At 35.6% G+C, this 15,496-nt stretch overlaps 2 protein-coding genes across 2 annotated transcripts; one reads left to right on the top strand and one right to left on the bottom strand.

Annotated features, from left to right (window-relative positions):
• The first annotated feature begins 481 nt into the window (after window positions 1–481).
• On the top strand, window positions 482–3,004 carry LOC143631460 (glycosyltransferase BC10-like). Its single transcript, XM_077100229.1, has 3 exons — window positions 482–743; window positions 857–1,416; window positions 2,257–3,004. Exons 1-3 carry the CDS (start codon window positions 482–484, stop codon window positions 2,896–2,898), a joined length of 1,464 nt encoding a protein of 487 aa, XP_076956344.1. The 3' UTR covers window positions 2,899–3,004.
• Window positions 3,005–6,586: 3,582 nt separating this feature from the next.
• Window positions 6,587–8,934, bottom strand: LOC143631454 (pentatricopeptide repeat-containing protein At1g10270). Its single transcript, XM_077100224.1, has one exon. It carries the CDS (start codon window positions 8,907–8,909, stop codon window positions 6,717–6,719), a length of 2,193 nt encoding a protein of 730 aa, XP_076956339.1. The 5' UTR covers window positions 8,910–8,934; the 3' UTR covers window positions 6,587–6,716.
• Window positions 8,935–15,496: the final 6,562 nt, after the last annotated feature.

The raw sequence follows: 15,496 nt of genomic DNA, 5'->3' as shown, positions 1-15,496 counted from the left end.
ACAGCTACGACCAAAAACTACACTAATCTTCACATGTGAGCCCAAAATTTTTAGACTTATTTTTAATTCAAAGAAACCTAAACATTTTTATCTCTTCTAACAAGTTATGTAGCTTCACCAGAATCCCTTTGTAGACAAGGGCGTTTCGCTTCTTACATATCCTCTCATCGTAATGAAAAAAACCTTAGAATAAATCCACAATACCGCACTAGAGGTGTACAAAAAAATCGATTGGGAACCGATTAACCGGAAACTGAACCGGATTGGTTCGTTTCTAAAACCGGTTCTTAAACCGAACCAAACCGGCGGTTCGTATAGCAGTTTGGATATTTCACAATCCAACCAGTTAAACCGGTTTAAAACCAAACTGAACCAGACATGATCAATTTGACTAGTTCTATGCTTAAACCGGTTTTTAAACCGAAATAAAAATAGGGTGTTAAAAAAATAATAATAGTAAATCCACAATGAAAGCCGAAATATGATTGGGCTTTGGTTATATCCATTGAACAACAAATTTTATGATTTTATCCAAAGAGAGGAAAATGCAGTATCGAAAAGACCGTTGATAGATTTTGTCCCTATCCCGTCACAATCTTCCATTTTCAACACCACCACCATCATTTATTTATTTCAATTTCCCGCTTTTTTGAATCTTTCTTTGTATTCAAGGGTTTTGTGGGCGGATTTCGTTGAATTTGATTCTCACTCTCAAACCCTAGTTTTCACCCCCAAATCAATCGGTCAGAAAATACTTCATTAATCGGGTATTAAGTTGCAATCGGATTCAATGTAAATTTCATTCTTAGTAACTCAATTTCTCAGCTTTTGATTCAAATCTGTATTTATTTATTAGCAAAAGTTAAGAAGAACAGCGTGAGGGGTAGAAATGAATTTGATTTATCTAAACGCTTTGTATTTAAAGACTCGTCATTTGGGTTAGTTAAGGTTGTATGGTTTCTGATAGTTTTCGTAATCGGGCTAGTTATTGGTTTGCTTTCAAGTTCACATGTAGACAGATACCTCACTTCACAACCCTATAGCGTTAATCCAAATCAGGCGTTACCGAATTCAAACCGTAATTACGATTGTACTGCTAGCGTCGTGGAAAAAGAGGATTGCTTGAGTATGGAAAGCTTTAGGTGTCCCAAGAATCGGAGTCATAATATGACCGATGATGAGCTTTTGTGGAGGGCTTCTTTGGTGCCTGAAAACACACATTACCCGTTTGATAGAATGCCTAAGGTAGCTTTTATGTTCTTGGCAAGGGGACCGCTTCCGTTTTTGCCGTTGTGGGAGAGGTTTTTCAAGGCTCAAGATTCGATCAAGTATTCTATTTATGTCCATACGAATCCCGGGTTTGAGCTCGATGTTGTAAATTCTTCGGTTTTCTACAAGAGGCAGATTCCTAGTCAGGTATGTGTTTGTAGTTGTTTTATGAGTTTTTATAAAACTAGTGGAGTTAAGTTCGGTTTTCGTTACCATGGTTTGGGCACTTTAAGGGTATTTTGGTCAATTTACAACAAGTTAACAGAAAAAATGTAACAGAGCTAGTGTTACAGACGAAATGGGTTGAAAAATGAAACCATGGACAGAACAAATGGACTTGCTGCTGAAATAGCTAAAATGGTCAAGCAACATGGACGAAGACCAAACTTAACTTTAACCATTAATTATTTATTTTGTTTGATTCGCGATTAATGCGATTTCTTTAAATAGTTGCATACGCTCTTTTGATTAGGATTCTTTCTCATTTGATTACATTTGGTTGATTTCACATGCAAATTAAGTACATATTAAAGGTCAAGACTTTAAGATGAATTTAATTTATGTTTTTAGGGGTATTTGAATGCGTGTGATTAGACCAAACCATAAACCCTAGACTCTAAACCCTAAAAAGTCAGGTTTAACACTTCCTTGGTTGATATCGCGTACAAATCAAGTAAATATTAATACTAAAGTTCAAGACTTCATGATGTGTTTGATTTATATCTTTAGGGGTATTTGAATGTGCGTGATTAGACCAGACCTTGAACTTTATACTCAAACCTGAAGCCCAAACCCTAAAAAGTTAAGTTTAACACTTCTTTGACTGATATCGCGTGCAAATCAAGTAAATATTTTTATTAATGACTTTAAGATGCGTTTAATTTATATCTATGGGGGTATTTGAATGCGCGTGAATCATGATTAAATTCTAAACACTAATCCCTAAAAAGTAAAGTTTTAACACTTCTTTTCTTCATATGTATTCAGGCTGTAGAATGGGGAACCGTGTCACTGGTTGATGCTGAACGACGACTTTTAGGAAACGCGCTACTTGACTTCTCCAACGAGTGGTTTGTTCTCCTATCAGAAAGCTGCATCCCGATCTACAACTTCCCAACTGTCTACAGATATCTGGTTGAATCCAAGTACAGCTTCCTAGACTCCTATGACGACCCGTCTAGACACGGGCAGGGGCGGTACAACCGCAACATGAAACCCGAGATCCGGCCACGCGACTGGCGGAAAGGGTCCCAATGGTTTGAAATGAACCGTGCACTCGCCATTAAAGTGGTCGCGGATACAAAATATTACAATCTTTTTAAAAAGTATTGCACCGAAGAATGTTACCCAGATGAACATTACATGCCGACTTTTGTGCACATGTTTCATGAGCAGCTTAATGATGGTCGAACCGTGACTTATGTTGATTGGTCAAAAGAGGGCCCACATCCGGCTAGTTTTGGGGCTAAAGATATTAGCGAAAGTTTTCTTCAAGCTGTTAGAAATAATGGGACTACTTGCTCATATAACAAGGGGAAGTCGCGTATTTGTTATATGTTTGCTAGGAAGTTTGACGTGAGCGCGTTGGAGCCGTTGCTTGAGCTTGCTTCAAAAGTGTTTGAATATTGAAGTGTTGTGGTTGGCAAATGTTGTTGAGTTTGTGATAGATTGTGTTGTAGGGTTTTGTTGGGAGGAGATTGTATAGACCATGTTAACTTCACAGTTTTGGGAGTGTTGTTAAGTTTAGGTGGATGTATAAGTTATTTTCTTTTTGGTTTTTTCATTCTTTGATCATCTTTGGTAAACTTAAAATTTCGATATAGAAACTAAATTTAACGTAAAAGTTATGGTGTGACTAGGACCGATCACGCATTGAATGGGACTGGAACCTGGAACTAGGGATCCATCGGTTCGGTTAGTTGTAGTTTGACCGGTCGAATTTATAATGCGGCATGGGCAGGACCACATCATACTCAATCTATTAAAAAAGTAATAATGCATATGAAGAGGGAGATTATTTTGTATTTAATTACTCCATTGATGCATCTGGTATAATTTATGGAACTCATTTTCCAGCAGTATGATGAATTGACTGGCAAACATCATTTGCCTATCAAACTTGTACTAAACTTGATTTTTGGTATCACAAAATTTAAATAGGATAATACCATTCTTTTAATCATATTTTAATTGTTCGTGATTCTTGAAACTTTGTTTGGAGTTTCCATAGAAACACAAATAGTAGACATACATAATATAACATATGTTATAGAAGTGGGCATCGCAAATGGTATTAAAGGAGTGCATTTTCAATAATCAATATGATGTGTATGAATGTAGCAATAGCAGGTTTCCCCATGTGCAAAGATGGTGTTCCTTGTTTGAAATTTGAATACGCACTGACATGAGAAAGCGTTCATGCAAGCACACACAGACTGAACCTCTTCCACCTTTTCCAACTTTGTACACTCTCGTTGCAAGTATTCTTTTCAGGTGCTAAGCAATTCTTGACAGTACATCTGCTCTGACTGTTGTATCCTGGCAGACAGATGGATTCACCTGGGTGGCCCGAAATATGTTTTTAAGGGATTTGTTTAACAGAAATCCTCAGCCTTCTTGTTTGCTATTTTGTTTATTTTGCTATTTAGTATTTGCTTTATTAATCTATTAACATTCTGTTTATTTCCCTTTGTTGTAATTTGTGTGAATGGATAATAAAATTTTAGTGTATTTTGAGAAAATATGTAATTTCAAAGGTTTAGGATGGAGAAATATGTAAAAATCCCAAAATTAAAATTAGGGGCATTTACATATTTCCCATTCCTAAACTTCGAAATTACATATTTCCCCAAACCATGCTTAAAGAGCATTGTACATTTTGCATTAAAAACTTGTATTTTAGAAAAATATATAATTTCAAAGGTTTAAGAAGGTGAAATACGTAAAAATCCCTTATGAGCATGATAACAAGAAGCAAGATTTTACGCGTGATAAAGAAACATCCCACTACTTATTGTGTGATAATGACACACAATATAATCACCTAACTTGTGAAATGAAGTGCACTCTTGTATTAAGACTTAAGAGCATTCAGATCCCATTCTCTAAAATTGATTCTCTAAATTATATAGAAATTTAAAAAAAAAAACACTTAATTTACTCTCGTGTCCCATTCTCTAAAATAGAGAGATAATTTAGAGAAGCTAGCCATCTTGTCTATTTATAGACGTACATAAGAAGGAAAAAAAAAAGAAAAAGAAAAAAAATCTGTATGACATAAGCTTATGTTGGTATGACAAAGATAGAGATATAGAATGAGATGTAAAAGGTTCTTAAAAATTAAACAAATTTTAGAAAAAAAAGTGTTTTTTGTTTAAATTATATAGACAGAATTGGATGTGAATACTCTTACAGAGCGCAATGACGTTCTTTGTATTCGTAGATGAAGCGCGACCAACAACCAATACGAGACCACTTCACACAAGTTTTCTATTTAACAGAAGAACCCACCCTAAATGTGTATACTATCTGTAATTTTGTTTTAGTTAAGTTTTCACTGCATAATAAGTCCCTGGGCTAATAAAATCGTTGCATCAAACCTCAATCTTTCAAAACTCACATTCTCTATAGTTTATGTATCTTAGGGTTAAATACTTGTGTCTGCGTTTTCATAGAAACGCAGAAAAGAGTAGTAGCCAGTCTTTTAAAAAACGGGACAGGCATGCCAAACAAGCATGCAGGATCTTCAAAACTGGATGATGCATACAGCATGACTCATGGAACTAACCATCAAGCTCAAATCGATCAACTAAACCTTTCGTTAATCAAATTTTTTAGTAAATCCGTGACAAGTTCAACAATTATATTAAGCTTTTACTAGCCCTCCATAGCACACCATATTGGATAAACGATACGTGAAGAGAAAACCGCCGGAGACAATCCTAATCTTTGATTCCGTCGATCTGCAGACTACATCAAAGACCCCTATCAAACATGCAGACTACAACAAAGACCCTGCTTGTTTCTTGATTTCTTTGTTTCTTTGCTCGACATACAGATCTACAACAAAGAATATGCTTAAAGCTATGACTATCTATAACAAACACATGCTTGAAACGACCATTGAAGATCTACAAATCTTATACTTCTTTTTGGTATTTATTATATTGTTTTCTCATTGTTGACTGTGTCTTGTTCTTCTTTCAACTTGTCTTGTGTTATTGTCCTTGTTAACTAATATTAAAAAAGTTAGCTTTGTTATTTTCCCTTTTTCCTTTATGTATATATAGAACCGATCCAAACCAGGCTCGCTCAAGTTGAGCCAAGCTCGAGTTCACTTTTCAGCTCGATTATGTAAATTCAGACTGAGTTAAAGCCGACCCTAACTTGGCTTGTGAGCATCCCTAAGCAGGACCAACTCCTCCTCTAGATTTTCAATTAGGTGGCAAATTTTGCAAGTGTGTTTGCTTACAGAGTTCAAGTAAGCAATGAATTTTAGTTTTTACAATCCATGTCCATAACCAAAAGAAGCATTTACCTGCATCTCTAATAGCTCATAGCCTCATATGGCAAAACACAAGTGAAAGAATAATTTTCTTAAACATATTTTATCATTATGGCTTCAAATTTCCGTCTAAAAAGACAATAATAGCTAAATGGCATATTAATAAAGATCATAGTACATACAAGCAGATCCCAGAGCAACAATCAAGAGCTATGACATGTATTTCTTGGCAACTATCTCAAAAAGAGGAATATTGAATAAATACCTTATATTGTAGCTCTAAAAGTAATCAAAGCCCTACCGAGCCAGTTTGAGGCTGCTGCTCATATCCTTGCTGTGTCTTGTTCTTCTTTCAACTTGTCTTGTGTTATTGTCCTTGTTAACTAATATTAAAAAAGTTAGCTTTGTTATTTTCCCTTTTTCCTTTATGTATATATAGAACCGATCCAAACCAGGCTCGCTCAAGTTGAGCCAAGCTCGAGTTCACTTTTCAGCTCGATTATGTAAATTCAGACTGAGTTAAAGCCGACCCTAACTTGGCTTGTGAGCATCCCTAAGCAGGACCAACTCCTCCTCTAGATTTTCAATTAGGTGGCAAATTTTGCAAGTGTGTTTGCTTACAGAGTTCAAGTAAGCAATGAATTTTAGTTTTTACAATCCATGTCCATAACCAAAAGAAGCATTTACCTGCATCTCTAATAGCTCATAGCCTCATATGGCAAAACACAAGTGAAAGAATAATTTTCTTAAACATATTTTATCATTATGGCTTCAAATTTCCGTCTAAAAAGACAATAATAGCTAAATGGCATATTAATAAAGATCATAGTACATACAAGCAGATCCCAGAGCAACAATCAAGAGCTATGACATGTATTTCTTGGCAACTATCTCAAAAAGAGGAATATTGAATAAATACCTTATATTGTAGCTCTAAAAGTAATCAAAGCCCTACCGAGCCAGTTTGAGGCTGCTGCTCATATCCTTGCTCCCCATTTATTACTTGCTGATCACTTCCATTCTGCTGCCAATTTCCATAACGCGGTCCGCTTCCATTCTGTTGTCCATTGCTGTACCCTTGTCCATTCCCATTCCAACTTCCATTACCATATTGCTGTCCATTCCCGTTCCAACTTCCATTACTATATTGCTGATCATTTCCAGTATAACTCCTATTATTATACCCCAGTTGTCCATTTCCATTATTATACTGCTGTCCATTTCCAGTATAACTTCTATTATTATACTGCGGTTGTCCAATACCATTATTATATTGCTGTCCATTTCCAGTATAACTTCTATTATCATACCGTGGTTGCCCATTCCCATTATAATAGCTTCCATTATCATACTGCTGAGTGTTTCTAGTGTTATATTGCGGTCTGTTCACATAGCCATTTCCACTATTGCTTTGCTGATTATACCCATATCTGTGCCCGTTCTCATTTCCTACATTTGCAGCATAGCCAGGCACCCTTGCATTTAGAAGCTGATCAACATCCCCCCTGCGCCCGACCTTATCGAAAACATCCAGCATGTGTTCCTTAAGCACAGGGCCCACACCAACACCATAACTAACCATCTGTTGCAACAAACTCAAACTCACATCATAATTAGAAGCCGCACAAAGGGCCCTTATGACAATTTCATAACTAGTAGCGTCCGGTTTTGGATCCTTCTCACCCATTTTAGTCAAAATCGGTTCACACTCGACAACCTTCCCGTTTTCAATCATTTCAGAAAACCATTTATTAGCATAAACAGGAATCACCCTCAATCCCGCCTCGACCATCTTGGTATACTTCTCTATAGCCTCGTCAATTCTTCCTAACTTCAAATAACCATCAATCAAGGTTCTGTAAGTGTTAACATCAGGCGATAAAGATTTGCTACATAATTCCACATACATCTTCTCAGCATCATCCACCATATCTTTCTCACAATACCGCATAATAATATTATTAAAACCCGCCGTATCCATCGCAAAAGGCTTCGACTTTGGAGCTTTACCTGCTTTCTTGAACACATTGTAAGCTTCCAACTCTTTACACTCCTTAAAGCATTCATTAACCATCAAATTAAACGTGTCGGAATTGACAGCCTGGACGACAGGCGGCGTGTGCCTATCCAACATACTATCAAACAACGCCTCGGCCTCGGCTTTCTTGCCCCATTTAAGCAACACCTCCAAAAGCACATTGCACGTAGCAGGAACCATCTTATACTCTTTATCTAACAAAGACTTATAAGACTCCATCGCTTCTTTCGCCCTACCGTTGCTAAAGAACCATTCCATAAAAGTCGCATTCACAATACCGTCGTAAACCATACACCGACTCTTTAGCTCATCGAAAAACTCGTTAGCCTTTTCCAAATTCCCCAAATTGAGAAACCCTAATATGATATTATTAAACACATGAGAGTCCGCCCCGTGTCCATCATTTACCATCTTCCACAACAAACCAACGGCTTCATCGATCCGTCCTGCGTCAACCAGCCCTTTCGTTAAATGGCGAAAAGTGACAGCGGAGGGGCCAAAAGGCGCATTCTCCTTAATGTGTTGATACACCTCTAACCCTTTATCAACCTCCCCGCTATCGCAATACGAAATGATTAAAAAGTTATAGGAAACGACATTGGGGATGATATTGGACTGCTTAAAAAAGTAGGTAAAGAGGGCGATGGCGTCGGCGTAGCGTTTGGCTCGATACATGGAGCCGATAATGGCATTGCAGGTGAAGACGGTGGGGCGGGTGCTGGAGAAGACGGCCTGGCGAGCGACGACGGAGGCGTTGTCGAGGTCGCCGGCACGGATAAGGGATTGGACGCGGTTGTGGAGGCTGAGACGGGGCCCCACGAGGGCGGAGGTGGTGTCGGGTTGGTTGGGGTCGCGGCGAGGGCGGGGGGCGTTGGGGTCGCGTTGGAGGGCGTGGAGTGGGGGTTCGATGCGGAGGCGGCGTTTGCGGCGGCGGCGTTCGGCGGCGGCTTCCTCGGCGGAGGAGAAAGCGAAGGATCGGAAGGGGATTAGGGTTTGTGGGGTTGTGGGTTGGGGGTGGAGAGTCAGGGTTTTGAGGGTGGAGGTGATGGTGGGTTGGGGGCGGCGGAGGTAACGGAGGAGTAAGCGGGTTAGAGACATGGTGGTCCGGCGGTGGCGTAGGGTTTTGTGGTGTGAGGTTTAACTAATGTGGTGAGCTATAGAAAGAAAGTTATATACTTATTTTATGTTTAGTCCCTGGGGTTATCAAAACTTTACGTTTTCTTTCATACTGCTTTCTCTTTAAACGAGTGATGATGAATATACCAATAAGCATCCAGCGGTAGCGACTCGCAACAAGTGAAAGGATGGAACGAATACATTTGGGTAGTGTTTGGTACGTAAGAATGGATGACGAAATGGAATGACTCATTGTGAGTGAATGGAGAATAAATGTGTTTGGTTAATCAAAACAATTGAATGACCAATTACCTAGTCAATTTCATTCTCTATAAAACACCTCAATTTCATTTCATTCATACCTCATGTTTTTTTTTACTTTCTTTCCTTCTTTCACCCTACATCACCACCACCACCCTCCCTCCACCACCATCACTGCCCACCAATGCCACGACTGCCATTTACCTCCACCACCACCGCCACTCACTACCATTTTAATTTTATTTTTTTTCCTAGCTATCAAACAACACAAAGTAATCATTCATTTCATTCTCATTTGGTAACTAAACATCTTATTGGAATGGTAATAACCCATTCGATTCCATTACCACGTTCATTCCATTCTGTCGTTCATTCCATTACCTCATACCAAACAGGGCATTGAAGTTTTGCACCAATAAAGACATAGAAGTAGAAGTAAAGGGGTCACTGGAATCCCGAAAATTCCAAGTCTTATTAGAAACACATATAAAAACACTGGAGTGAACTCACCTAACAAAATCCAGATAAACACTTTAGCAAGTTAAACAAGTGGTGGAGTGGTTAAGACTTTGCTTTAAAACATGAAGGTACTCAGTGGTGAACTCAGAAATTTTTTTCACAGGGGCTGGAGGAAATTATTTTGGGCCGGATATCAATATAAATTTATTTTTTGCCCGATTCAACTGTTCGGTCCAAATCAAACTAGTATATAATTTTTTCGGTCCAGATCGAACGTTCTAGTTTGGTCAAATTGGTTCGACTCGACTCATATAAAAAATATAATCATACAAAATATCATATAACCAAAAATAGTGCATTAAACGTCACTAAAAATACATAACTAACATTACTTTATGCTAGTAACTAGGTTAGATCCTGGGTTACACACGGACGGAAAATATACAAAACTTTTAATAAGTACTAGGAAGCCCCTCGACTTAGAGAAATTCCATCCCGATTAACATAGCATGCTCATAGAGACACATAAGTCAATTAACGAAAATTTCCGAATGTTACACTACCACTTCTAAATTATCACTTCTTCTATAAGTTAGTTTGTAGTCTGTTGTCCCTTGTAGATACCGAAGCACTTTCTTAGCTACTTTCCAGTGTTCAAGGCCATGTTTAGTTTGATAACGGCCTAGCATTCCAGAAATATAAGCAATATCTGAGCGAGTACAAACTTGAGCATTCATCAGGCTCCCGAGTACTAATCCATAAGGTATCATTCTCATTTGCTTCTTTTAAACCTCTATTTTCGGGCATTGGAATGCACTGAAAACGCCTCCTTTAACTACTGGAGCTTCAGTTGGGTTACAAAATTGCATTTTGTAACAAGTAAGGACACATTCAATGTAGGCCCTTTGAGATAATCCTAAGATCCCTTTGTGTCTGTTTTGGTGAATTTTTTAGGCCATAACATAAGAAGCATCTCCGAGATCCTTCATGTTGAAGTTATGCGAGACAAATCGCTTCGACTCATGCAACATTTCTAAACTATTGCTTGCCAATAAAATATCATCTACGTATAGGACAAGTATAGTAAAGTTACTCTCACTCATCTTGAGGTAGATGTATTGGTCCATTTGATTCTTTGCAAAACCATGTTTCTTCAAACTTTAGGTACCATTGACGCGATGCTTGTTTCAACCCATATATTGACTTCTTCAACTTACAAACTAGATGTTCTTGACCTTCAGGTTGTTTCATGTACACCTCTTTGACTAAATTGCCGTTAAGGAAAGCGGTTTTTACGTCCATCTGATGCAGCTCTAAATCAAAATGAGCTACTAGCGCCATAACGATCCTTAATGAATCTTTTCAAGAGACAGGTGAGAAGGTCTCTTGATAGTCAATTCCCTCTTTCTGAGTGTAGCCCCTTGCAACCAATCTTGGTTTATATCTTTCAATGTAACACCCCGGCTTAAGCGGGAACGCCCGAGTGTGACGAGAAAATAGTTCAAAACACATGTGAAACTATTAAGTGACAATATTATCATTAATTTATTCAAACTTCAGGTACACAAGTTTGAAACAAGGAAATACATTTAATAAACAAAAAACTGAATCAACTTGTCCATTTATTTAAAATATCCTAGTCTAGTGTCTTCAACATGGCATAATCTCTAATAATTGTACATGTGGCATATAAATAAAATAATGCCAACTAAATGAAAAGTTAGTGAATTCACATAGTTTGATATAAATTCGTAAAAACCATCCAATTCCAAGAAAAAGTGTAATAATCGAGCAAGTAAGGTCCTTTCCAGTTTGTGACAACCAACGTACTCGGATAATGAGGCCCTTTTTCACTTATAAAAAATAGTTATGAGTGAAAAGGGGAGCATATGATCATACTTATTGAGGCTACCATGTGCAAGTACGTTCGAGCAAGTAATCAAGTAAACATAAAAGTCCATGTAACGAATTGTAGTTTGCAACCGAAATAGTAAATGCTTTGAGTTTGTAGGATATATATGTTACCCCCAAATATGTAAAAACGTTAAAAAGGGGGTGTGAGAAACTCACATTTGAAATGGAAGCGGAAATAAAGATAAGGACGCCACGCATCAAAGAAGTCGAAATGGTTGAACCTCACAAACTGTAAATAAACAAATACAAAAATTTAAAGACTAACCAACGGGATTGATAAAGTTAAAAAATAATTTAATTTTTAGGAAAATGCATTATTTTATTATATCTTTACTATTTTATAACATTTGCTTATTTTAATAATATTATAATCTTAACAAAAATTTTAACGGTTTATAATATTATTTAATTGCTAACTTATTATTAATGTGAGAATTATATTATTTGAAAGGTACAGGTTTTAATGGTGTGATTCTATCTCGAACAACGATTATGATAACGAATTATAAAGTTAACGAAACGAAATTATAAAAATAATTTTTACGGGTTTGACGAATATGAAAGTTGGTTTTTAGGTGAAAAATGATAAAATGTAATTTATACATAATTTTATGTATTGTAAAATAATTTTATTTGATTTAAAATGATTTTTAATAATATAATTGGTTTATAATATACATGTAAAATGGTTTAAAAAATAACCAAAAAAGAGGTGCACTGACCTGGGTTCGAACACGGGTTTGATGTGCCATACACTTATGTCTTAACCACGGTACCAACTTAGTTTGCTTGCTACTGAAGCAGAAACAAAAATACATATCCATTATTACTAGTTCATCTTCTTTGTTAAAACCCTAGCATTCTAATTCTTTCAATTCGTTCCATGTATGCTAAATCTATATTAGGGGTTTTAATTGTCAATGAAAAATGATGCAAAACCATATAATGATTACCTGAAATGGTTACGGATTGGTGGTGAACGATGATATGGTCGGAATCGAACTTGGATGATCAAAACATGATTCAGAGAGTATATTGGATTGAATCATTGTTATTGATGGTTTTAGTTGATGCTTTAGGTCTATTTATAGGTTCAATTGGAACGTATTGGGATTAATGGTCGTTAATTGTGTTGCTTACTTTGTCGGGGCAGTTACGGGATTGATTCATCGATTTAAGGTTTTTATAACGTAATACGATTGACGATTAACACATGACGTTGAAATCTAAAGCCGTTACGAAAGTTAATTTGATCAAATAACGAGTTTAATGGTTGTTTTAAGGTTTGCCGACGACGTTTTTGGCCGCCGAAAAACCTCGCCAGAAAAGTGCAAAGGGAAGAGAGGGGAGGGGGGGCTGGAATATTAATTTAATATAATATTTTAAATTATTTACACTATAGGTCCTTCAACTTTGATTATATTAAAACAAAAAAATGAATGAATATTTACCTTTTAAACCTTGTATTTTGAGAAAGTTATAATAATGTAATAAAGTGATATTACATGAATAATTTCGCATTATACATGTGAAGTTTGGAAATTGTTTTAAACACAAAACTTTTAAATCCCAGGGTCGAACAAACTAATAGAAAACGAACAAACGAACGAAAGCTTAAATCATCGGGAATATTTTATTAATGAGGAATAATAAAATACATCAAAACGACACAACGGTCGGTTTAACGAATACAAATAAAAAATGACAAATGTCACAACATTCCTTATTTTTGAAAATTTCGTCCCGAAATTAAGTAGAAGAATCCGTATCAAAAGATGAGGATACTTTGTTTGCATTTGGTCTTCGCTACCAAGTGAATTCAGTGCGACGCTTGGATTTCCACCAAACCTTTACCAAGGGTATACGGCTACATTTGGTTTCCTTGGCTTTGCTATCCATGATTTCCACACGTTTCTCAATAAAGTGCATAGTTTCATCAATGCGCATTTCATCCATCGGAATGCGGAGATTTACATCTGCTAGACATTTCTTTAGACTAGAAAAAAAAATGGGTTAAAAGGGGTTAAAAACTCTAACCCATCTAATAAAAAAAACACCAAATTAGTACAAATTTTGAACATTAAAGAAAAATTATTAAGACATATAAAACGGTTGTTGAATTATAGATTACTTGAACCAAAATGTACGTGTTGAACTTAACACCTATTGTAGTTGTGTCTATATATTTTAGTATTTTTAAAATTAGAATATTTTAAAAAGAAAGGCTACAGTTTTAAATTAATTAAAAATAAAAACAAAATACCAAAAATATAATGATATCATTCAGGTTAGGTAGACATTCCACCGATGTAAAGTGTTTAAGCTTATACCAAGTAATTCGGGGCTTTGGGATTTTTTTTAAGTTGTCGGTTTCTTCGGCTGTTATGTTATGTGGTACTTTCAAATATCGATCTTCATCACAGGTCTACTAAAAGATCCTGAAATATCATTGGATACAATGGTTGTATGCTCTATACTAGGATGGGTTTTAATGATTTCTGTTGGCTTTAATGCTACCGTAAGGTTTGTTTCCAATAAATTACTCTTAAATGAGTAGTGACTGTAGATATAATGCTCTGGAGTCTGGACACACATGGTGAAAGGTGCCACAAATATAAATCCACATAGTTATTTTCTTTTTTTCCGAAACAACTATTTGACGCCAAAAGCTGTTGACATATATGACCAATAGGCTGTTCTACTTGACTCAAAATGTTTAAATGTTTTTGATAGTATAGGTAAGGCCTTTAACCTTGTGCTAGATATAAGTGTAGCTATCTTTCTCGTCTTCTGCAACGGAAACGCAATTGATGAGTTGGCGTCATATAAAGAGAGAGGGATTCATCTTGTGATAGATAAATTTGTTGAACATGGCTTATGATCCTTTGCAGTACCTGTCCATGTTTGAAAAAGAAAAACTATAAATAAATAGATCACGCACTGAGTTATATATATATATATATAGGGTAAGGTTAAAATGAAAACTCATTTGAGTTGTGAAAACCCGTAAAAACCATATGTAATATCGTTTTTTTTTTGTTACATGTAATATATGTTGTACATTTAATACAAAACATCGAAACATAAAAAAAATGTTTTGCTATTTTTTAACATTTTTTACTAATTTTTATATATGTTTTCAAGAGAGAGAAAAAGTTATATTTATATTTACATTTTTTATTCACTTTAATTGTGGATCACAAGATTTAAAAATTAATTAAAAACATGTGGTTAAGAATGAGTTTCTAGAGTTTTTACAAAAGTGGGTTTTCATTTTATATTTAGCCTATATATATAAATATATATATATATAAATAAATATATATATATATATATATATTAGTAAAAACTGCTATTAAAAAGAAAACTTAAAAATTTCTAAAAACTACTAAAAAACTAATTTTAACTTAAAATTTTTTTTTTGAAGTTTCTTTTTTCTTTGTCATTATTCTTATATGTTGTTATTGGTTTAAAAATAAAAACCCTTGTCGGTAACCTCGCCGTTGTAATGCACATGTGCAATAGCGTGCATTGCATATATGCAAAAGTGTTTATATTGCATAGAATACAACACTATTGCACATATGTGATACACACAATTGTATATATGCAATATAAGACTAATACGCACATTGAATACACATTAGTACGTATGTGTAGTACAACATTACCGCACATGTGCACTAAATCGACTTTTATTTTATTATAAATTTTTTTTCCATATAATAAAACACTACTACACATATACAATACCTCAAAGATTGAATATATGCAATTAAACACTATTAAACTTAAAAATACATAGTAATACACATGTGTAATACAACGGTATCATATAGTAATACTTATGTGCATTACAACGGATTTTTTTTTATTTTTTTCGAGCAAAGGGTAAGAAAATATAAGAATAATGGCAAAAACAGAAATTTGAAAAT

This window comes from Bidens hawaiensis, unplaced genomic scaffold, assembly GCF_021521415.1.
Source record: "Bidens hawaiensis isolate Kalapana, Puna unplaced genomic scaffold, B.hawaiensis_p1.1 tig00006076_1, whole genome shotgun sequence".
Taxonomy (NCBI): domain Eukaryota; kingdom Viridiplantae; phylum Streptophyta; class Magnoliopsida; order Asterales; family Asteraceae; genus Bidens; species Bidens hawaiensis.
The sequence above is the reverse complement of the archived record's forward strand: the minus strand, read 5'-3'. Positions and strand labels throughout refer to the sequence as shown.